This window comes from Bos grunniens, chromosome 6 (assembly GCF_055505025.1).
Source record: "Bos grunniens cultivar Pamir isolate PY7600 chromosome 6, Bosgru_T2T1.0, whole genome shotgun sequence".
NCBI lineage: Eukaryota > Metazoa > Chordata > Mammalia > Artiodactyla > Bovidae > Bos > Bos grunniens.
Genome location: NC_141170.1, coordinates 3,972,362 through 3,996,937, shown reverse-complemented (window position 1 = coordinate 3,996,937; position 24,576 = coordinate 3,972,362). Strand labels below are relative to the sequence as shown.

Below are 24,576 nucleotides of genomic sequence, written 5' to 3'. Positions count from 1 at the left end.
GCATAGAGCTGGTCCATCTCCCCTCCTGGACCATCCGGAGATGAATGGTAACTAGAGGAGCTGGCTGACCCTGCCCTGGCGTACATGTCCAATCTCTGCAAGTGTCCCGGGGTATTGGGGCAAAGGACCAAAGTCTAGGGGTTTAAAACCAGAAGAATGTTCTCCCACCATCCTATGGCCCAGTAGTCTGAAATGGAGATGCGGGCAGGGCTGGCCTCCCTCTGGAGGTGCTGGGGAGGGTCCTTCCTGTCTCTTCCATCTCCTGGGGACTGGGGGCTGGGGGCCGGGGGCCTTCCTAGCGGTCACGTCTCTCCAGTCTCTGCCTCCATCTTCACATGGCCTCCTCCATGTCGCTCCTCCGTGTTTTCCTTACAAGGACACTTATCTTTGGATTTGAGGCCCACCCGGGTGATCCAGGGTGAGCTCATCTCGAGCTCTGTAACTTCATTACATCTGCAAAGGCCTCGCTCCAAGTAAGGTCGCATGCAGCCTCAGGGGGTTTGGATGTGAACTGAAGTGCTAGTGGTAAAGAATCCGCCTGCCAGTGCAGGAGACTAAGAGATAAGGGTTCAGTCCCTGGGTGGGTAAGATGCCCTGGAGGAGACGGATGGATAGATGGATGGAGGGAGGGACAGATGTACAGATAAACATACAACTGGGGGGACAGACAGACGGATCTACAGATGACAGATGGATGCATGGATGGATATATGGTGATGTGGTCCTCGGGAAACACTGCTGGGACCAGGAAGACCCTTCAGGCCTATGAGGCCATCCCACCAGGTAGGGTGGGAGCCAGGAGCACAGAGCTGGCCCCGATGCCATCAGGTGGCGTGAGAGGGGCTGGGGGAGTCCTGAGCCAGGGAGAAAGCGGACCTTGGCTCACTCTCCACGCTCTGCTTCCCTCTGCTGTCATGTAGCTCCAGCCCACGGCACCATTCACACACTGCCTGGACACTGTGGACGCCGTGCCAGCCCTGCCCTTCCACCCCGACATGTGACCTTGGGCAGGACTTTTAGTAGGGGCAACCTCGGGAATACTGGAGTGGGAATACTGGGGTCTCGAGTTTTCTCTGAGTGACTTGGTGGAACCCCACCCTTTTGTTAGGGGTTGTTGTTGTTCAGTCGCTCAGTCGTGTCTGACTCTTTGCGACCCCATGGACTGTAGCATGCCAGGCTCCTCTGTTCTCCACTATCTCCCTGAGTTTGCTCAAACTCATGTCCGTTGAGTTGGTGAAATGCTATTCATCCATCTCATCCTCTGTTGCCCCCTTCTCCTCCTGCCCTCAATCTTTCCAGCATCAGGGTCTTTTCCAATGAGTCAACTCTTTGCACTGGGGAGGGGGAGGGGGAGGGTGATTCTCTTCCTCTGTCTTCACTTTAATCCTGAAACCTTGAATGGACACAGAAGGTGTGGAATGTGGTGTGCCAGCTGCCTGAGTACCCACGTGCCAGAGACAAGCCCGTGCTCACCAAATAATCCAAGTGTTTCTCCCTCCCCTGGCCTCCCGTTTGGTTATTGTGGGGTCACGTCATTTATCTGAACCAGTGGTCCAATGAGCAGGAGTAATGCGGCTTAAGCCACTGAAGTTGGGGCTTCAGCTGTTACTGCAGCAGACCGCAGTCTAGCCCAACACGGGTTCCCCATCTGTAACAGATGTTAATTTTTCTCTTCCTGGGCTCTCCATCTCTTAAATAAACACACTCTTCCAGGTTCTGATCCAGCCCAGCTCTCCCCTCCTTCCTTCCACCTCCCCCATGCCCGCCATCCCCCACCCCAGAAGTCATCCCCATGGGGGCGTCGTGTGTTAAGTACACACGTATGTGTCTATCCACAACCAATGTGTCCTAGGGTTTAGTGTGATTTACAAATTAGCGCAGATGGGATCATGCTGCCTTTAGAAACGTGACTGATGCTCACGCCCTGGTTTTGGTCATTCATCCCTGCAGCCCTGTAAGCCCTGTAAGCTGAGCCACGCCTTCCCCTGCTGTGGAGTGTGAGAGTTTTCGTCCCCAGGCTCCACTGTTCCCATCAGGGCTACGGAGTGTGTCTGCCCATGTCTCCACCTTCCTCTTTCCTTTGTGAGTCTGTCTGCAGAGTGACTCCTGCCCCGCGTCTCTGGAATCATCAGACTTTGTATGTCTGCATTCAAGTGGACCTTAGAGCGTTAGAGTGTTATCCTATCTTGTAATTGTGTGATTTTTCATGGAATCAAACATACTTTCTTTTATTGTATCTTATTGACTGTTCGAGGCCCCTCCTCTGGGATTTAGCTGTTGTATTTCGTGCCCATCTTTTTTCTATTGCTAAATTCCTTCTTCACCCCTGCCTCTCTGCTACAAATAGCCCAAGTCCTTTCCTGACCCTTAATGTTGAGATGGGTATCCTCTAACTGTGTCCTGAGCTCCTATGATCGTCATTTATTCTTTCCCGGCACTCTCTAAGAATGTGTCCTCCCAAGAGTGTTCTTCTAAGTCATATTTCAAAATATGCGATTCTTAGAAGTGCCATTCTTAGAAGAGTGTCTCTGTAGACTGGTATATTCCTCAGCTACAGTGACAGTGATGCTGCATAACAAGTCACCCCAAACTCGGGGGCACCAGCAGGCTCCTTCTCACGCCCTGGGGTGACTGGTTTGTTTGCTGTAGGCTGGGGTGTCCGGACTGCTCCCCCTGAGCTGAGGTTGGCAGGCTTGGCTCTGGTGCATATGTGTGGGACCCCAGCTGACCGGCCAGAGGCCATCAGGACCCCTTCGTCCCATGCACTGACAGGGGAGCGAGAGAGGCAAGCACCCCTGTATGCACACTTAAGGCTGCTGCTCACTCACATTTGCTAAATTCCATTGGCCGATGCAAGTCCAACCCAGCACCAGTGGGGGAAGGGAGGGGAATGAAGGGACTTGTTTGCTCAATGACACTCAAAAGTACAACAGGTGTGCATCAGTCCTTCCAGAAAATATATGTTGTGTGGTCACAAGCTAGGAAAACATACTCAGATGGAGGAAAACAGATCAGGCTTCTTTGTGGAAGAACACATTAGAGTCTCTAACACAGCACGGGGCACCGTGCGTCTCCAGGAGAAGGTCATGTGGCGTTTCTCCAATCCCATCTGATTCCATGAGCTTTCATTAAAAAAAAATTGTTTAATTTAAAATGTTATTTTAATTTTTACTTGCTTCAATTCATTTTGCTTGTTTAAATGTTTTATGCAGTTTAAGTTTGATTTTGCTCTGGCTCCTCTGAGCATTTCCTGGGGTTGGTTCTCCAGGAAGCTTGGGAAGCGACTGTGTAGGCCTTCTTTTCCAGATGAGCCACCTTTGAGGTTTCCAGACCACATCTGCCTCCCTGCAATGCTACTGGATTTTGATACCATTCCGTTTCGAACAGATTGGGTTCTGTGTTCCTAGGATACCTCTCTCCCTCCGTGTTTTAATATTGAGAATTTGGGGGTTATGTGTTGAGGATGCAGAGTTTAGGGAATCTGAGCCATCAAGCTGGATGACAACCTCTTGATACATACTAATGTAAAGGAGCGTCAGGGTTCTTTTCTGCAGAGACAGATGATAGCTGGGGACGGGGACGTCCTCCCAGCTGGACTGTCCTGAGTGTGAGTTGGACAGAGCCAGGCTGAATCCAGAGTGTTCTGGAAGCCCATGGGCAGTCCCCAGCATCGAAGCCTGTGTTTTCGGGGCCTTAAATGTCCAGGCAGACAAAGCGCTGCTGTGCTGTTAGGGTCCTTACAGGTGGATGTGCTGAGTGTCTGCAGGGATTGTTAAACAGGTGGCAAGGCTTGTTTTTTGTGGGCGGGAAGAGCGGGCCTTATTTTAGAGAGAAAGTCTTAGACGGTGATGGGCTGCTCTGTGGCTGACTGCAGGTGCTCTAGGCCGGGTGGTCGGTGCCCCCAGACAGATCGGATTCCGTCTGTCTCTGCACCTTCCCTGCTTTGTGGCTCCCCCCACCCCCACCCCGGGCCTTGTCTATACCCTGAGTCTGACGGCGTAGACCTTGCGGTTTTGACGTGAGGATGAACAGATCTTGCGTGTGCAACGCACGGCGCCTGGGAGGTGTCAGAGGGGGCTTCCTTCCTCTGTCTCTTCTTCCTGATGCATCCGGCTGCCTTTCCACTGGCTGTGACTCCCTCCCCCCAACAGTCTCTCTCTATGTGTTTGCTTAACATCACCATGGAGATCTGAGTTTGACTTAAACAAGACGCAGACCCGACAGGGATCGAGGGAGGCGCTGACTTGAAAGCTTCCAGGGCTTGAGTCTCTTCAATAAGTAACTCAATTGTGATCAACAGTTGGATGAGGTCAGGCTCCGAGGCCTCGGGGTGCCTGTAAAATGCTCCGAAACAGATCTGGGGTGGCTGAGAGGTCACAGGAACTTTGAGGACATCTCTCAGCGTCCCCAGTCCCTCAACCTCTTCTTCCTCCGTCTTGACTCCAATGCCGGGCCTTCCGCAGGTCCTGGGTCCCAGCTCTGAGGACCTCTGCTGGTCACTAGCGCTGACCATCTTCTCTGCCATCTGGCTTTCTCTTCTTTTCCGCCTCTTCTCTTCCCCACCTCCCTGTCCTCCTCCTTGCCATCTCTCCCGTCCATCACGCATCCAACCATCCGTCCATCACGCCCTGTCTATCCAGCTGCACCTCATCCCTCTACCCACCCATCCATCATCCGTCTACGCATCCTTCCACCCAGGCTCTGTGTTTGAATCACTGCGATCAACGATCCCCGAGATTCACAGTGTAGCAGGGCTAACAGATGAGTGACAGCCAGGGAGCCCGCACTGTGATGGAGCTGAGAGAGCCGGGAAGCACTGGACCGCCCCGCTCTGTTGAGCAGAGGAAGTGGTAGTCGGGGAAGACTTCCGGAAGAAGATTCAGCCCCGGTCCTTGGGTACCATGGGATCCCGGCTCTTCCAGGGCAGCTCTGCGTACACAGGGCCTTCCGTGTTGCCGTGGCCACTGTGGTGCCTACTGTGTGCTCTTCCTCAGCCTCCCCAGCATCCACCCCGCCGGGGTCCGCCAGGGCCACCTACAGGACAGAGCAAAAGTCCCTGCATCTCCAGAATGCCGCCTCTGGCCTTGGAAGGTGATGGGAACATCTGGCCTTCTGCCTCCCAGTCGCGCCCGAGTCCCAGCTCCCTGTCTGGTACCTACCCCAAGGGAGCCCCTTCCCACCTGGGCTCGCCTGCGTGCCGCGTGCCTGCTGTGGTTTTCTCTCTGCCTCTCCCGCGTCCTGCTCCTCTGACCCCGCTGCTATAGGCCTTCCTCGGGCTCCAGAAGACTTCTCAGGGAAAGAGCAGACCAGAGCGGAAGGCGGACGGGTTCCTGGGTTCAGCAGGACGACCCTGAACGAGCCGGGTGTGGGCTCTGAATTTAGGTTTCTGATGGCTGGCAGGGGCACCTGGCTTCCCTCGTGGCGCTGATGACACCCCAGACCACGCAGGCGACCCTCAAACATGGTGAGCCCACAGTGTGGCTGCCCAGCCCACACAATCATCTCAGATGCTTTTTTGAGAGATGGGAGACAGATGCTCCTGGGGAGGGCCAGCCTGTGAGTGCTGAGTGGACGCTCTGATGCTGCGGCCAGCGCTTAAACCAGAACCATCTCGTGGGGGCCCCTGACACTGCCGATTCTTCTAGAGTTCTCCCCTCTACCCCACCTTCGTCCATCCGGTGGGGCACCTCCCCACAGGCCTCGGCACAAGCCCCCCACACCCAGGTATCAACAGCAGTTCCTGTCTCTCCACCCCTCTGTGCCCAGAGGTCCCTCCCCTTTCCCAAGTCCCCCACCCCAGCCCCAACCCTGGCTAGGTCAGGCCCCTCCTCTGGGCCCTTGCAGACCCTCCCCATAATCCCTCCTCATCTCTTCATGGGATCTGAGTTTCCCGTCATCTCAGTATCAGGGGTTTCCTGAGCTGGATTGAAACCCACAAAACACTGCTCCTGGATTCAGTGGTAACCACCTCACGTTTCCTTATAACTGGGTTCTGTATAATGCCATTCAACCGTATAAAGGTTTAGTAACATCTTAAAGATAGTACTGATAAGGGTGTTGCCAAATTCCTCTCCAGAAACTTCTCCTTAAAAAAATATCTTATTTTTAAAAGCGATAACACATGCTCATCACAGAAATTTTAGAAACTATGGCATCAACAAACCATAAAAATGATCCCTTGTGTTAAGCCACCTTCAGTTCAGCTCAGTTCAGTCGCTCAGTCGTGTCCGACTCTTTGCCACCTTAGGAGATAACAAATATTAATGTTTGAGATGCAAATTCTCACCAGTCTTTTTAAGATGCAAACGTATACACGTTTTATAAACTTTGAATCCCAATATTAAACATTTTCCTATGCTCCCACATATTTTCAAAACCACTATTTTTAGTGGCTGTGTAATGTAGCCTGAGATGAAAGAAATATTATTTATTTAGCCAAATCCTCATTTTTAGACATCTGCGTCATTTTCAGTTTTCGCTAACCTAAAGATGTAGAGAAAGCTGTGTTCTTGGCCTCGTATGTACGTTATTCCACGTTGCTGATTATTTTCTTAGGACGTATTTTAAACAGGGACTTTCTTTCCTGCCTGTTGGATTACAGGGTATCAGGATTCTGCCATGTACTTGAGTGTATGGAGGGTTTGTCTCTGAGGCTGTAACTGATTGTACTAGGGGGCAGAGAAATGAAAGAGCTGTGTAGGTACAAGAAAATAAGATAAATATGCCTCCTCTGCTGGTGTGAATGTACTTCCAGCTACAGTAAAGCTCCGGCAGCAAGGTGGGGGCCTCCTTATTGTTCAACAAATTCGACGAATGGCTGGAGGCCTCCGACTCTGACCACCCCAAGCCCAGGTCAGGGCACTTGCAACTTGCTCTCTGAGATGCTATGATGTGTCAGGCTCCGCTTTGGCACCAAACATTCAGAATCAACCGAGCACTGGCACTTGCCACCCACCATCTGGCCAGCTGCTGGGAGAGCAGGGAACCCAAGACGGGGCCCTTCTGCATGTGTGTGCGGGGAGGCGTGACTGAGCCTCAGGGCATGTGGTGCTCGGGCCGGCCCCAGAGCACAAGGCCCCGTCAGAGGGACCTGGAAAACGGGTTCTGAAGGATGAATAGGAGTTCACTAGGCAGAAAATGGCAAGTGAAGTGGGCAGAAGGCAGTCAAGAGAGTAGGCCAGGGACTGCTCTGGCAGTCCAGGGGTTATGACTTCACTTTCCAATGTAGGGGGTGAGGGTTTGATCCCTAGTTGGGGAGCTAAGATCTCACATGACTTGTGGCCAAAAAACCAAAGCATAACACAGAAACAACGTTGTAACAAATTCAATGAAGAATTAAAAAAAAAAAAAAAAAACAGTCCACATTAAAAAACATCTTAAAAAAGGCAGGTGGCCAACGGTGCAGAGGCTGGCGATGCCCAGGGACTGGGAGAACCCATGTTAACAGCCAGGCTGGTGCCTGGGTGCCCTGGCTTTCTCTTGATGCTGCTGTAACCAATGACCACAAAATTCGTGGCTCAAAACCAACACAAATTTATTAGGGCACAGTTCTGGAGGGCGGAAGGCTGATATGGGTCTCGCTGGCTAACACGAAGGTGTGAATAGGGCTCACTTCCTTTCCTGAGACTTTAGAGAAAGTTTTTTTTGTTGTTGTTTTTCCTGGCCTTTCCTGGTTTCTAGAGGCGCCTGCCTTCCTTGGCTCGTTGCCCCTCCCTCCATCTTCAAGCCACCAGTGTTGCCTCCTCCGACTCATCTGTTTCCCCTCTTTTTCTACCCATAGCTTGGAAAGGGTCTTCCTTTTCACGACCCATGTAATTCAATTAGGTTCCTTTGCGTAATTCAAGATAAGCTCTCCATCTAAGAGTTCTGAACGTAATCACATCCAAGTCCCTCTGCCTCTAAGGTGACATATGCACAAGCTTTGGGCTTTAGGAGATGGGCATGTTTGGGGGTTCCTTATTCTGTTGACCACACAGGGCAAGAAGGCATCCAGAGGTTGTCTGTGTTTCTGGTCAGTTGAAGACCTGGCTGGAGCACCAAGATTGAACATGAGACAGTAAGACCGTTTTCAGATAATTGAACCCTGTAGACTTTTCTTGAGCCTCAGGCCTTAGGATTGGCCACGAATGAGACACTAACCTTGTCAGAGAGGAAGGGAACTGAAGGAGGGACCAAATTCTGTCTACTGTTAAGGAACTCATGGGAGAGAGTGACTGGATAATTTGGAGGAGGTGATGTCTGAATAGGGTTTTGAAGGATGAATAGGAGTTTTCCAGGTAGTCAGGCAGAGGAAAGGCATTCTAGACAGAGACAACAGTATGTGCAAAATCACAGAGGCACCTGCCAGCCTGGTGTGGGAGGAACCCTAAGACGTTTGGAGTGGCAAAAATGCGAGGTGGGCAGAGGAGGGTGGGAGAGCACGCTAGTGAGGCCCCAGGAGAGTTGGACCAAGGCCAGTCTTGTAGGCCAGCCCAAGAGCATTGAACTATATCCTCTAGGTGGTGGGGCTTGGGGATTAGAACAGGAGCATGACTACAGCATTCAGAGTGGACAGTGAGGCTGCAGAGTGTAGAAGGCATGGTTTAGCAGAACCACTGAGGGAAAGGGGTATTTGACAAAGTGCTGGCACCTCAAAGCCTCATTCCCCTTGCCCTCCAGGGCCCAGCTGAGTGCAAAGTCCCATTCCTTGTGGCTCTTGGGAGGGGCTGAACCTGCGGTGGGAGGGGCCAGAATGCTACCTTCTTTCCACACCTGCCGCCCTCACACTCACTCCGCATCCCCCTCTCTCCGACCCTGTCCCCGCAGAGAAGCAGACCTGCATCTCTGCCCTTTGCTTTAAAGTCACGCTCTGTCCTGGAGATTTACTGCATTTTAATAAAACTCCCTGAGTGGGAAACAGATTACCAAACTACCTTTGTTTTCTATTATGTAATAAACCTCGCTTGAGTGTGTTTTGAAGGATGGAGCCATAAACCCGTTTACGGGCCGAGCAGCGTCCAGGGAATGTGCGGGCGGCTGAGTGGCATCAAGGGGCTTGGCCAGCTCTGCCATTAGCAGCAGGTTCCGGGGACAGTCAGTCCCTCTCTCTAAGCCCTGGCTTCCTCGTCTAAGAAAGGGAGCCCCTGGGATCAGTGACTGACACTCCAGGTAGAGTTTGCTCAACACAGGGTCCAAGATGCTGGCTATTTCTATGATGCTAGGAAGGCTACTCTGTTTTGGGGTGAAAACCTAATGTTGGTTGTATCGGGGAGGATCATGGGCACCCTAATTCTGGATGGCCCAACTCTGTCATTTATAATGGCCTCAGGCAAGCGGCTCATGTTTCAGCGGCCAACACTGGGACGTGCAGGAATAAGCCCGTGGAGTTTCCAGACTGGTTTCACACAGTCAGACCTGATTCTAAAGCACCTACTGGGTGCCATCAGCCCAAAGCCACGCCCAACCTAAGACACGTCACCCCTCCTTCCCCTCCAAGCCCCCTTCCCTGCATCCTTCAGCTAGTTTTCCGGGGCGCTCACCCCTCCAGGTGCTCCTCTAGACTCAGAGCGCTCAGAGTTGAAGGAGAGACTTGGCCTCTGCCCTGCTGGGGCTTCCATTCTGGGGGGAGGCAGCCAGGCGGCCAGGATGCTGTTCTTAGCCCTGAGCTACAGCAGGGAGCCCGCCCAGGGCACGTGCCCAGGTGTCTCCCGTTGCTGCTGGTCGGTTTTGCTCCCTCCTCGGAGACAGAGCCCTGAGCCAGGTTCCCAGTTCCCTCAAGACTGGGGAGCCGGCCCCTGCTCTGCACGGTACTCAAGCTGAAATTCTGCCTGTGTCCCCTGCAGGCACCTGGAGGGTCTGGGCTCTGTCAGAGGGATAGCCCACACCCTGCACCACCGTGCCACACGTTTCCTGAGAGATGCCCATATTTGCAGCTCCTCTGCGGCTTTCTCCCTCTGGCGGAGCCTGCACAAGAGGTGCGAAAGCCCAGGCTTCCAGGCCAGAGACGAGTTTCTCCTGTCTTATTGGCTGTGTGGCCTTGGGAAGTCACTTCGCCTCTCCGAGCCCAGCTTATCCCATCTGTAAAATGGGTCCAACGAGGTAACTGGTGGGAAACGTGTAACCCTGTGCCTGGTTCACGGGAGACAGTGGTCGTTACGTCCTTGTTGTTTGAGCAGCGCTGTTGCCCTCGGCCAGTGTTGCTGGATCAGGCCTGAGTCCCTCTGTGCGCTGAATGGGGACTCCAAAGCCCCAGGTCAAGCAGTGTCTCTGTCCCCCAGGCACTGGGGCCGGTGGGGTGACTATGCCACAGTCGCAGCCCTCGAGGCTCTGTCACCGTCTCTCATGTCCTCCCCCCACCATCCCTGCCACCCTCATCTCTCCCTGGATGCTGCCAAGGCTGCCCTGCGTGCCTCTCTCCACATTGTCCTCCTCCAGTCCCCTGGGTCCTTGTGAAGCTTAGATTGTGTTTTGAGGCCCTGGCTGCTCTGAGAAGGACACTCAGAGAGCAGGGTGGGCCTGCAGGGAAGGGCGGCCAGCGGCGGAGGGATGGACCGAGGCCCACCCTCCCCCCAGGTGTGACCTTCGGCTGCTCACTGCCCTCATTGACCCCTGACCCCTCCCATGTGGAATGAAGGATGAGATGGGGAGATTCCAACCTGGCTGATGCCACCTTCCAGCATTTTCTTGCATGCACCCCTCGTGGTGCAGACAGAGGCCACCAAACTCTGCAGGTTGATCAGACATGTGACCTTGTGTCAATATGTCTCAACCGAACTCCGCTGCCTCCCGGTCCCCAATCTGCTCCTGGCCCCTCACCTCCGTGGACTGTGCCACCTCGAGTCCTGGCAGCTGAGCCCCTTTCATCTCAGAGCACCCTGCTGTGGGCCTCCTCGGGGCCACGCCCTCTCACGGGACAAGGGTCTTGCGGGACGAGGGATATCCTGCCGCTGAAGTGTGCAAAGCCCTGGGATGGGGGTTGACCCCTCCCCCGGCTCTCCTGAGGGATGGACGGTGGGTGGGGCTGGGGTGGCTGTGGAGGGGATATGCAGGCTGCAGTTCACACACGTGCATGAGGCCCCTCGCAGTGCAGGACAGAGCTGGGTTGGGGGAGCTGAGTATGGAGACCCCCCAGCTGCCATCGGTGCCCCTGCCCCAGGCCCGTGTGTCAGGACGAGGATGTGTTAGGACCAGGATCTCTGCACACTATTCTCAGACTCACATCCTCCTTAATCTCTTCCCTGTCTGATCCAGCAGCGGGCCTGTGGCTCCTCCCCCGGGTCTGTCCCTAGCCTGCACCCCGGGGCTCGATCCCCACAGCACCTCCATCACCTGGACGTCTGCACCAGCCACACTCGGGTCTCATGGCTCCTTCCCTGCCGCCTTAGGCCCACCCAGCACCACAGCGGACTCTCAGCAAAAGGACTTGTCACTGCCCAGCTTATAATCATCCCATGGCTTTCATCACACCTGGAAGTCCACCAGCCCCTCGCTGCACCCCACAGGGGTCCCCAGAGAACGCCTCTCACCTCCCGGTCACTTCTCCCGCAGCCCTGGTACTCACTCCAGCCATGCCTGCCTCCCCCACCCCTCTCGCCCACTCCCAGCCTTTGCCCCAGCTCACGCCTCTCCTAAAACTCTTCCCTGGATGTGAGCCAGAAGTCAGCTGAGTGTCACCTCTGCGGGGCCCCTGACAACACTCTCTTAAGTAGTTCTTCCCATTAGATACTATTCCTCCAGCCTCTTTACTCTGCATTACGTTTATTATAATCTCTCAGGGTTTCAATGCATTATTTGTGATGACATTACTGTAATAAAATTTCCATTTCCAAATGTTGGTCTGACTTTTTCATAGGTGGCTTGTCTGTCTGCCCCCATCAGGCAGCAGCAGCCTCAGCTGTGTGGCTCACAACGTATCCCAGTGCCTAGAACAGCACCTGGCACACAGTAGGTCCACCCACGGAATTGAAAGCAGAGAGACTGGACATTCTGTTTGGCTGATCTGTGAGTGGCTCTGGGAGGGTAGGGGCAGGCCTGCCTTGGTTCTGGAACCAGTGCCCACCTTCCCCCTTCGTTTGGCAGAGTAGGTAGTCAGAAAGGCTGGAGAGGCCTGGCAGATATGTCAGGGTGTGAGGCTGCCTTTGGTTCTTGAATTCTGGAGCTTTAGGAAGACTGGTGAGTGTTTAACCACCAGCACTCCAGGAAACAAAAAGCAGACCAACAAAACCCCTTCTAATGTGAAGCACTTTCCAACGTCCATGATGTAGTTTCTTATCATGGCCAGTTTTAAGCTTCCAGCAGGAAGTCACTGGACATAACATGGGAGGAGATGTATTCAACTGACTCTAGCTCACGGGTGCGAGCTGGTGTGAACTGGCGGAGCTGGGGTGAACTAGTGTGAGCTGATATGAGTTGGTGTGAGCTGATGCGAGCTAGTGTGAGCTGGTGTGAGCTGGTGGAGCTGGTGTGAGCTGATGTGAGCTCTGTGAACTGATGTGAGCAGATGCAAGCTGGTGTGAGCTGATGAGAGCTAGTGTGAGCTGGTGTGAGCTGATATGAGCTGGTGGAGCTGGTGGTGTTGGTGGTCCTAGTGGAGCTGGGTGAGTCGATGTGAGCTGGTGTGAGCTAGTGGAGTCAATGTGAGCTGATGTGAGCTGGTGTGAGCTGGTGTGAGCTCTGTGAACTGATGTGAGCAGATGCAAGGTGGTGTGAGCTGATGCCAGCTAGTGTGAGCTGGTGTGAGCTGATATGAACTGGTGGAGCTGGTGGTGTTGGTGGTCCTAGTGGAGCTGGGTGAGTCGATGTGAGCTGGTGTGAGCTGGTGGAGTCGATGTGAGCTGATGTGAGCTGGTGTGAGCTGGTCTGAGCTGATGTGAGCAGATGTAAGCTGTGTGAGCTGGTGGAGCTAGTTGTGCTGGTGGAGCTGGTAGAGCTGGTGTGAGCTGATATGAGCCGGTGTGAGCTGGTGTGAGCTGGTGGATCTGGTGGAGCTAGTGGTGTTGGTGGTCCTAGTGGAGCTGGTGTGAGCTGATATGAGCTGGTGTGAGCTTGTGTGAGTTGGTGTGAGCTGATATGAGCTGGTGGAGCTAGTGGTGTTGGTGATCCTGGTGGAGCTGGTGTGAGCTGATGTGAGCTGGTGTGAGCTTGTGTGAGCTGGTGTGAGCTGATATAAGCTGGTGGATCTGGTGGAGCTAGTGGTGTTGGTGGTCCTGGTGGAGCTGGTGTGAGCTGATGTGAGCTGGTGTGAGCTTGTGTGAGTTGGTGTGAGCTGATATGAGCTGGTGGATCTGGTGGAGCTAGTGTGTTGGTGGTCCTAGTGGAGCTGGTGTGAGCTGATGTGAGCTGGTGTGAGCTTGTGTGAGTTGGTGTGAGCTGATATGAGCTGGTGGATCTGGTGGAGCTAGTGGTGCTGGTGGTCCTGGTGGAGCTGGTGTGAGCTGGTAGAGCTGGTGTGAGCTGATGTGAGCTTGTGTGAGCAGGTGTGAACTGATGTGAGCAGACGCAAGCTGGTGTGAGCTGGTATGAGCAGATGTGAGCCGTTGGAGCTGCTGGTCCTGATGGAGCTGGTGTGAGTTGGCCCCAGCACACCAAGGTTGAGGAAGGTTCTGGAACCCTCCAGCCTCCTAGGACTCTGTAGATCTATATGCACTGCTGGCTGGGGGGATGCCGCTGGCTTTTCCCAGGAACCTTGGCCCCTCTCCCTCTGGCGAGTAACCCTGGTGTCAGCGGTCTGTGAGGAGGAGGTGGAAGGGGTTGGACCCAGCCTTTGGGTCCTCTTCTGAACAATGGGGTAATAACTGCCCCATCTTTAGAAAATCCTCTGCCAGCAGGAATGCCTAGGGCAGAACGGCGTGGGGAGCTCTGTCTGTAGCTGGGAGATCCTGGCTAAAAGCCATGTCACCCCAAGATGTCCCTTTGCCTCTCTTGGCTTCGGCGCCTTTGTCTGCCCGATATGGACACTGAGTCCTGCCTCTTGGCTGTGGAATCCGGATCTGCACAGCCCTCTGAACTACGTGGGGAAACAAGGCCCAGACAGGCAAAGGCTCGCCTGAAGTCACCCAGCACGTCTGTGTGTAGCGACCCCTTTTGGTTCCGCCCCCCAGCAGGGCTGACTCCCAGCAGCTCCTTAGCCCACCCACACTGGGGGTGATGGCTTCTCCCAGTGTGGGAGGGCCTTAGCAGGAGAAGCAGGGCAAGAGACCCGTTTTGTCTTCCCTGAGGGCTGCATTCAAGACCCAATAAGTGGCTCTCACTTGTCCCAGGAAGGTCACTAGCCAGGGCTCGCCATAGCCAGCACCACAGTCAGGGCGTAAGTGGCCTCAGACCACAACCCCTGTGCTCCCCGCCTTCTGGAGGGGCAGGTGCTGCCCCCTGGCACACCTGGCAGGATGCTTGCTGGCCTGTGTTGGGGGTGGGGCCAGTAGGAAGGCAGAACCGACTCAGCCCCGCCCCTGATCTTAGCCTTGTGGGCTGAGCCCCAGCCTGGGGCTGGGGGCAGAGGACAGGGAGAGGTGCAGGTCAGGTAGCCCTGTGGGGAGGGGTCAGGCCTGCCCTGGCCCCTCCCCGCTTGCTTCACTCGGTCGTGTCCCAGAGTGCCAGGTTCTGCTAAACCAGCATCACCTACAACCGGCCCTTTGCAGGTGCCCCAACTCCTGCCCGCAATGGCCATGGGGTGGACGGCCTCGAGCCCTCCAGGTCTGGCTGGTGGGGCCTTGGGCAACACACATCGCTTCCCCATCCCAGCCCAGCAGAGTGAGCTGCCCCCGGAAGGCCCCTCCCCCTTTCTGCTGTCCCAGTTTCATAATCTCGCCCCTCCCCTTGGAAAGGGAACCTGAGAAACTGGTCTGGCAGGGTTGAGCTTTCCTGTTCCTTTGCATCACTCCCCATTGTCCTGGATAAATGGCTCCCTGTACTAGGAACCTGACCCCAGAGGGCTCCCGGGGAGCGGGGGGTTGGGGGGGGACTAGGGGGTTGTGCTGCCTGAGGAATCAGAACTGGCTGGGCTTCTGAGCCTCTGAGACTGGTCTGCAGGCTCAGGCATTAAATTCCAGCAGGAGATTCCCAGCCTACTGAGGTCATGTGCTGGGGGCCGGGCAGGCCAGGCCGCATCTTCAGGCATGTTTGGTTTGGCCAGAAGAGGACACTAAAATGAAGCTATTGCACTGTCAGCATGGAAGAATTTCGAGGTCTCTCGCAGGCAGCCTGGCATTCTGACCTCTAGACAAATGGGCCCCAAAGGGGCCTAGCTTTGGCCATTGTCCAGGACCCTCGGGCCCAGGGTATCTGTGCTCTGACCCCATCTGGCCCAGCCTCTTCCAGTTACAGACGGGAACAGAGGTGTAGAGGAGCAGCGGGCAGGTCGTGAGAGTCAGGCCTGCAGCCCAGAGCCCCAGGGGGGAGCCCTGTAACTTTCCCCAGGGGACCAGGAAGGAAAAGCGCCTTGGTTTTCCGACACGCCAGCTCATGACCCCTCGGCGGGAACCATCTCACTTGTTGGGCTGCAGGCCCAGGAGGACAGCTGAGGGGCTGCTGCTGGGGGTCAGGGCCCAGTTTGTCTCAGGCAGAGAGCCCCAGGTCGAGCCTGCTATTCCCAAGACGTCTTTTCCCACGGCCAGCGAGCATGTGCTGGGATCCCATGGTGGCTGGTGGCCCGGAGCCTGAGGAGGAGAACGGGAGGGCTGAGCAGGCCTTTGCTGCTGGGTTTTCTCTGAAACGGGCCGCCCAGCACACACGGCTGAGCTGGGGGAGGCTGTCGGGGCTCAGGGACCAAGCACGTGCTGTCAGAGCATTGAAGGTGCTAGTTTTTCTGGAGAGAAACCGGGGTGTCACAGAGATGGGAAGATCCTTCTCGATCTCTGTGTCTCTCTCCCCTCCGCCCTCTCTTTCCCCATCTGCCTACTCCTCCCGTGTCCAGCAGCATCTCCCGGCCAACCTCACACTTTGCACTGGACTCAGTGGGACAGTGGGAATGCCCGGAACATCTGACCGACAGACTGTCTCAGGCCGACTTTGTGGCCTCAGGCCCTTGGCTCTTCCTCTGGGTCTCGGCCCATGTTCTCGGGTTCTCCGAGCTGCAGGAACTTGCAAACACTTAGCTCAGGCCAGGGCTGGTGGCATCTCCAGGCGCGTGTGCCCGCTCCAGTGCGGCACCTCGCTCAGGCCTCCAGCAGACGCCATGGGAGGGGCGCCTTTATTATCGTGTCGTACGCACAGGACAAGAGAGGCTCAGACTCGCTAAGGAACCTGCCCAAGGCCACACCACAGTGAGTGGCGAAGCCAGGCTCAAAAGTGCCCCTCCACATGGCCTGCGTTCTCCCCGCTCTGCCCCCAAGACTCCCTGACTGTCTCAGAAACGTCCCACCACAGCGAATCAGGCCTGGCCCCGGTGACAGCGGGCATGTGGTGAGTCTGGGGTGGGGGGAGGTTTCAGACCAGTGGGACAAGAGCAGCCTTCCCGGGGTGGTGGGCTTGGTCCCTGGAAGCTGGACCATCTAGACAGGGGGGTCCCCATGGTGGCAGGAGGCAGGGACGTGGGGTCACTGCTGGACCTGGCGTGATGGGCCCCGCTTGCCACCAGCAGGGCCCCTGCACAGGTGCCTGGGTCTGGAGCATCCCGGGGGTCCAGAGGTGAGCCTCTCAGACCTAAGGCTAAGCCTCCAGGGCAGTGTCACGGGCAGCTGTGTCAGTGCAGGGGGGCATGAAGCAGTACTTAGGGGCCTCTTGAAGAGGGAACAGCAGACCCTCCTGTAAGTTGGGGCTCAGGCCCCTGAGGCTCTTGGAGGGACCGGATGCAGCTGTTTCTCATGCCTTTAGCTGCATCAGAGCCAGACCTAAATGCAGCTGAAGCCTAAGCTTGGCGGCCCGAACGCCCACGACAGGGCCCAGGCAAGACGCAGTCCCTCTCTGGGCCACAGAGATTTGAGCCTGCTGGGTGGGCGTCTGTAACGTCCATGTATCAGCAACATTAGGACCCGGTGGGGATGAGACAGAACTGATGCTGACTCAATTCAGGGTTGCCCCTGCCCCTCGCCCAGCCCCCACCGCCACTCGAGTTCCTGCGAAGGAGGGACGAGCCCAGAATGTCCGAGTGGGGCTCCAGTCCAGGAGCTGGAGCATGGCCATGGTTCAGGGGCTGGGCTGCCTTCCAGGGTGACCATCGAGGAAAACCCTGATGCTGGGAATGACTGAAGGCAGGAGGAGAAGGGGATGACAGAGCAGGAGACGGTTGGATAGCATCACCGACTCGATGGACATGAGTTTGAGCAAGCTCCGGGAGTTGGTGATAGACAGGGAGGCCTGGCGTGCTGCAGTCCCTGGGGTTGCAAAGAGCTGGACATGACTGGGCGACTGAACTGAACTGAACTGAGCTGACTGAGGTGGGGTGAGTACAGATGCTGGCAGGGAGGCGACAGGGGGACAGAGGTCTGCAGGAGGGAGGGACCCTCGCAGAGGCCTGGGAGGCTGCAATGCAGACGGACCGAGAAGGGCAGGACCATGGAGAAAGCAGGACTCTGATAGGGCGTCAATTGCACTGGTCACAGCCATCCAGGGCGCTGGCTCGGGAAGCACTCCCACTGTTGGGATTCGTTTTGGGGGTTAGTGGCCCATTTCCCAGACAGAGATTGAGGCAGAGGAAGGAGCATGAAGGGCAGACCTGCTCCCAGTCCTCCCCCACCCTCCCCAGATATGGGGTTGGCCCAGCAGACTCTGGCTCTGTGCAAACCGTCTGTGCAGAAGTGAGTGTGTATGCAGACACAAGCCTGCGACACACCCAGTGAGAGGTCTGAGGATGACGGTGGAGTCACAGGCCCCCATGCTAAGCAAGTGCTCCCCAAGGCCCTCTGTCCGCTGCCCGGTGGAGACCTCCAAGGGCTCCCTGGGGCCAGGGGACCCGGTGCCCCTGCATGCTTGCTCTCGTGGCCTCGGCAGCTGCAATCAGCTAATTTAGCTGGCCCCTCCCCGCCCCCCCCCCCCCCCCCGACTCCCAGCTTTCTAATCGAAAAGGAATTTGATGTGGGAAATGATAAGGAAACAGCAGCAGAGAGTGGTTAAGAGGCTCACTTGGGGAAAACAAATCAGCCATATCCGATCGAGAAACCTCAGTGCATGTCTTAGGAGGAAGATATGCAAAAAGTGAAACATAGTGTAGGAAGCAGCCTGGAAACGCAGAGAGGCCGGTCCTGTCGGGGAGGAGGCCTGAAGAACCCCTTCCTTGACCGTGTGTCCGCTGAGCGGGCCCTTCTACTGAGGACCCGGGGGTGGGGCATCCATTCAGGAATGGGGAAACTGAGGCAGAGGCCGTAGGGTGCTGGAGTCAGGCCTTGAACTCCTCCAGCGAGGTGAGGGTCGGGAACACAGGCCCTGGAGCCCCTTCCTGCCTGGGCTGGACTCCTGGCTGCCCTGTGTCCTAACTGCGTGACCTTGGGCCAATTACTGAACCTCTGTGAAATGCGGTGATGATAGTGCCTGCCTCAGGTGGTTGTGAGGGTGAGGAGTGAAGCCAGGCAGAGCTCTCCGGGGCAGGCGAGAAGTCCTCAGGGGCTGGTCAGCGGTAAGTGTCCTTGGATGACCAGCTTGTCCGGGTGCATGGCGGGGCTGACGTGCAGCCACAGGTCTGAAGTGGGCAGGTGGGGGCAGGTGGGTCCCAGGCCTGGGGGAGGGGCACATGGAGCCCCTCGCTGACTGCCTGCTGCGGGCCGCTTTGGGCTGGGGAGGTGATGGGAGGGCACCATGGCTCTGCATGGATGGGGCACCCGTGAGACGTGCTCACCCCCTCCTGGCCGCTCTCAGGCTGTCGTGTGTGAGCAGTGACGTTCCAGGAAGCTGAGATCTGTCTCACCGTTGTGAGGTGTCCCCCAGACAGGCCAGAGGAGGGGCCACAGCCCACCCTGTTCCAGAGAGGGTACAGGTGCCCGCAGACTGACAGCCCCAGGGGCTGTTCCCAGAGATGCGGTCCATGCCCAGTCCCACAGTCTGCAAGTCCGTCCATCACAGGCATCTGTGTCGCGGAATCTGGCCAGGGCTGCCTTCTTCCTCCCACATCCGGGCCCTCAGGTCGTGGGCTGGAGCCCTCACCACCGTGGACCAGGCCGACCAGTGGGCCCAGCCGCAGCCTACAGACGCCAGCTCCGAGGAGGCTGGAAACTCAGGCCGAGTGCACCTGTCCCCCTGGGGTGATGGCTGGGGCCCAGGGTACTTACCCAAGTGCTCAGGTGTGGCTTCTCAGAAAACAGCGCCCACTCAGGTCTCCTGTAACCCAGGCCTGGGCACTTCTCTTCCTCCAGAGGGATTCATCTGAAAGCAGCCGCGGGGCCTCTCCAGGCCTGGCCTCCACTGAAACACTCATGTGTGTGACCTACGAATGTTTTAGCATCTACTGTGTGCTAGGGGGGCGATGATGACAACATGGCATGAGGAGAAACCACAGAGGGTGTCTAAACTGGGCTGAGAGCCTCAGGAAGGCTTCCTGAGGAGGGGAATGCCTGGGCGAGGCCAGAAAGAAGCGGGTGCTACAGCAGCTCGTGCCACGGCCTCAGGAGGATGAGAAGACAGCAAATGCCACTGGGAGGAAGGTTGCAGTTTACTCAATACCTGCACTGCCAGATTCTGCTGGGACCCTGAGCTGGGTCTTGCTGGCCGCAGCAGATGGGGGGATGCTGGTCCTTTCAGAGGAAGAAGCTTAGGGACATCTCCTCTAACGGTCTCAGCATCCACATGAGACAGGTTATCAGCCCTATACAGATTAGAAAACTGAGGCTCCGACAGGTGGAGGATCTGCCCACCATCGTGCGACCCACTGGGCTCTTTCACGGCACGTTTTCCTCTCCTCACCTGGAACGCAGCACAGGTTTCCCTGCAGCCTAGAGTCTGGGGTGCAGGGAGAGGCTTCTGTGGTGGGCGGGGAGCAGGGGGCATCAGAAGGACTGCACTGAGCCCAAGAACCCCTCGGGGCATTTAGTCAAAACCCCAGCCTCCTCCCCAGAGAGACGCTCAACACGTCATATGCACCTTTGAGGCCACCGCCAGGACCCCAAGCTTGAGCAACTGCGGCCTGAGCAGGTGATGATGACTGGTGGATAAGACCTACCGCCCCCTCCCTGCCAGCTGTCACGGCCCCTCCCCACCTGCCCTCTGTCCTGCCACTGCTCAGCCCAGCTGGCACCCCATCGGCAAAGTGTAGCGGGGGCACCAGAGGCCAGTGCCAGACCCCCCCACCATCAGCGACAGCACAGCGATGGAGAGTCAGGGCGGGCGGCTGGCAGCAACAGTGAAGCAGGTGGTTCCAGTCCACTTGAGGTGTGGGCACAGCCACAGGCCTGGGGTCAGGACGGAGGGCAGGTCCTTTCCAGCCTCCCCGCTGGGAGTCTCAGTTCCCATCTGGGACGTGGGGGCCGCGCCGTGGGAATCAAGGAGAGGCGGGCCTCTCGAGGGGAGGGGGATCCTGGCTCGGGCAGCCGCGGTCGCCCGCGCTCTCAGCTGGCGAGGGCGCCTCCTTCCACACGCGGCGCTGGCAGTGCTCCACTGTGTTGCACATCTGGGCTGCTTCCCGGCTCTGGCACCAGAAGCTTGGGCCCAGGACGCACTGGTCGGTGCCCAGCAGCGTGTCCCTGGGGTCGCGGCAGGCGCGCAACTTCATGCAGAGGGTGGGGGGGTCCATCATGTCCCTGAGGGTCATCATGAGCACGGGCTGGTATTCGCTCACGAAGCGGCCACACTGCATCACAAAGGGCAGGGGCAGGATGCCGCAGGCGAGCTTAAAGGCCCGCAGAACGCGGCGCTCGGTGGTCTTCTGCTCCAGGTTATGGACGGACACACCGAACAGCTGCTGGCACCCCCTGCAGAGGCTGTCCTTGTCCAGGAGGCCAGGGGGTGGGTTTGTGGGGCCCTCGTGGACCGCCCGGGCCCGCCTCCATCCCCTGCACAGTCGGATGACTGTGCACATCTTTTCTGGGGTGAGTCTGCTCAGGACTTCCACCACGGTGGGCACGTAGGTGTCCACCAGCTTGATGCACTCCCGGACCACGGGAGGGGGCAGCACGGAGCACACACGCTCCAGGGCCTGGCTGATGATGGTCTTGCTGCTGCTGCTTTCCAGCCAGTGGTCCAGCCTCTGCACGACCTGCAGACACATGTCACAGGCCACGGGGCCCTGCATCTGCACCTCGCCCTTCCTCCACGGAGACGCCAGCTCCAGGGCAGGGACCCCATCCACGGCAGCCACGTGAGCCGAGTCTGGGGGTCCCTGCCACTCCTCACAGAAGCCCTCCTTCCTGCAGATATCGCTGGGCAGCATGAACCTCAGTGTTTGCTCAGCAGGAGCAAAAAACTGGTGGATGTAGTTCTTGCAAAGGAAAGCCAGGCCCGGCCCCAGGGACTCGCACTGCTCCCGTGTGGTCACCTGTGCCAGGCTGGACAGGTCGGGCCCAAGGGCACCCTGGAGCCGGGTGACCAGCCGGACACAGTCCTGGCACACAGTGCCCACGGCAATCCGCTGACGGCGGGAGCTGAGTAGGCCATTGGCCACAAATGGGGCAACCACGTCATATATGTCCTCCTCAGAGAGTGGCCCGGGGGTGGCCGGGTGCCTCTGCAGTGGCTGGCAGAGGGTGAGAGCCATGCACACCTGTCCCGGGGCACCGCCCAGGTCCCCGCCAAGCATGCTCAGGATGGCTGAGCCGTGGGCATCCACCATCCCCTTGCATTTGACCAAAGACTCCTGGCTGGGAAGCCACTCACAGGTCTTCATCACCGCAGCCAGGACATCAGTCTCGGCGGCCTTGGGGTTCAGCCCGTTGCTGGCAGTGGCTGCCACATCCAGGCACAGGTCACAGGGCAGGGACCTGGCGGTGGGCTGGCTCCAGATGGCAACACGGCAGTGCCCAACTGCCCCGCATCTCGTTGCCGCCTGCAGGTCCCGACACCACACGGCAGGGCCCTTGGCGCACTCCTTGGGGCCAGAGATGGAGCCGGCCAGGGCGGCGCACAGCACGCCCGGCAGAAGCAGCAGCGCGCAGAGCATGCCTTGCGGTCTTGGGGCCAGCTCCACTGCGTGCGCGGCCGCCCCGCGGCTGCTATAAAGCCCAGCCTGCCTGGTGGGCGGCCCCGCCCTCCAGGCTCCTCCGCAGCCTGACTCATCGCTCTGTTGTTGCCTGGTCCTGGGCAGCGTGTGCAGGTCACTCTCCCTGGAGCACCGCTCGTCCCTCTCCCCTCGACCCTCTGGATAAACTCTCACTCGGCTTTCAAAACCCAGCTCAGTCTTCAATAAAGCACAACTCACCCACCTCTTTCCTGGGAGCCCGTCTGCCCCCTTCCCCACGGCTCATCCTCCCGCTCTGGTGTCTTCCGCTGGCTAGGTCCCCTCCTAGAAAGAGAGCCTTTGATGTCTGTTCGTGTTAGTTGCTCAGTGGTGTCCAACTCTTTGCGACCCCATGGACGGTATCCTCCTCTCCACGGAATTTTCCAGGCAAGAATTGGAGTGGATAACCATTCCCTTCTCCAGGGCATCTTCCCAGCCCAGGGATCGAACCCAGGTCTTCCGCACGGCAGGCAGGTTCTTTACTGTCTGAGCCACCAGGGAAGCCCACAATGAGAGACTCTTGGGGGGACTTTTGTCCCCCTTTGGGAGGCACAGGCATTCTGTCCTTTTAATGCCAGAAGATGAAGTGAGTTTAATGACTGAGCAAGTATAGAAGCTCTGTTTCCTACATCTGGCCTTGAAATGGCTCGCCTGGCTGGCTCTGCTCCTGGCCCTGGCCGGCAGTGCCACGCAAGGGCCCCTCATGTCTTCATCTGCGATGTGAGTGCCCGTCGGCCTCCTGAGACAGCCGCCAGGGAACAGGTCTGAAACTGGGCCGAGAGTGGGCTGGCCCACCCTAGATATGAAAGTGTTGGTTGAAAGTACCCATACACGGGACGAATTTGTTTCATTTCTGTGTCACTTGTTATCTTATTTTTCTTGCTTAGTTTTTAAAATGAGTTATCAGTTGAGTGGATCAGATGTCAGGCACACCCAGGTGTCCCGAGCTGGTGCCGGTTCATTAAAAGGAGGATTCCACAGCCAGCCTCACCTATGGCCTGCTTTCCACTTGCCTCATGGCTCCCACGGGGCCCTCCCACGGAGGGGTGGACGGGTCGGGGGCCCGAGGGCAGGGGGCTCCCCTGGGGTCGCCTGCGCCCCTCGGAGGGTGTAAGCCCCCTGCGTGGTGCTGTCTCTCAGGTTCAGAGGGGCAGTCTGCACCCCCAGCTATGTGGGTCAGGCCTTGGGGCCTGAGATTGCAGCAGCTTGTGGAGGAATGTGGCCGGGGTGGCTCCATCCACCTCCTCCGGGTCCGGGGTTGGGAAGAGCATATGGAAAACAGGACTTGCTGAGCTCTTCACACTGGCCCTAGGAGTGTAGACCCTCTGGACCAGAGGAGGGACAGCCTTTGGGTTGAAGTGAGCCTGGGCGCTCATATGCCCAGCTCCTGAGTCTCACTTGCAAAGCGGGGACTGGAGACATGGGTGCCCCATCGCGGGTGCCTGGGGCAGGCAGGGGCCGGCTCACTTTAACACCCTTTCCACATGCCTGCTCCTCCCTGAGCGCATCGCCTGAGATTCCTGAGCACCCACTCGCATCCTACGAGGACTGTGGGCACCAGGCCAGCAAGCAGGAGGCCCTGCCCCACCGCTCTGTGCCAGGGCCCCGGCCAGGCAGCCCCAGACCTCCTGCTCTGCCTTCACAGCTGCTGTCATGGTCTCTTTCCCCAGGCACCACCCTGCCCAGAGGCCCAGAAATCTCTCCCCACTGATGAAACACGAAATTGGTTTTTATTTTATAGAAAAATACATCAGTTCAGTCGCTCAGTCGTGTCTGACTCTTTGCGACCCCACTGATGGCAGCACGCCAGGCTTCCCTGTCCATCACCAACTCCCGGAGCTTACACAGACTCATGTCCATCGAGTCGGAGAATCTGCCATAGGAGACTTTTCTCCTGGACTTTCTAATATTTTTAAAATTATTTACTTTGTTATTTTACCAAGCCGTGTGACTTGTGAGACCTCACTTCTCTGACTAGGGATTGAATCTAGGCCCACAACAGTGAGAGGCATAGGGTTCTGAGTGCTGGACTGCCAGGGAAATCCCTCTTAACTTTTAAAATTTTTATTAAAATATGTCATGCATACAGGAAAAGGCACAGATTGTAAGTGTTCAGCTCAGGGAAGATCCATAGACTGAGCAAGCGCCCAGGCCCAGACAATGTCCACGATTCTGGGCAGCCCCAGCGCACCTTCCAGCCACCCCTGCCCCGTCCATTGCCGGGAACCCCGACTGTTTTGTCTCTGGCTTCTTTGGCACGGTACTGAGCCTCTGAGCTCCGTTTGGGCTGCTGGGTGGGTCCTCATTTCTGTGCAGAATCCGTCGGGTGAATTCACATTTTACTAATCTATTCTACCCTCGTGGGCATTTGAATCACGTCCAGTTAGTTTGGGGCTGGCCTGGACACTTCTGTGCCCATCTAGGGATGTGTGTGTACCCCCATCTCTGCTGGGTTTTCTCTAGGAGCAGAATTGCAGGGGTCAGACGGCAGACGTCCAGTAAATGCCGACACGACAGTTTTCCAC

At 57.0% G+C, this 24,576-nt stretch overlaps 2 protein-coding genes across 4 annotated transcripts in view; one reads left to right on the top strand and one right to left on the bottom strand.

Annotated features, from left to right (window-relative positions):
* Positions 1–24,576, top strand: part of SORCS2 (sortilin related VPS10 domain containing receptor 2) — a 497,183-nt gene that overhangs the window by 195,019 nt on the left and 277,588 nt on the right. The window lies entirely within an intron of this gene.
* On the bottom strand, positions 18,067–22,022 carry PSAPL1 (prosaposin like 1). The gene has a single exon (XM_086407347.1). The coding sequence runs from the start codon at positions 21,992–21,994 to the stop codon at positions 20,381–20,383; it is 1,614 nt and encodes a 537-aa protein (XP_086263473.1). The 5' UTR covers positions 21,995–22,022; the 3' UTR covers positions 18,067–20,380.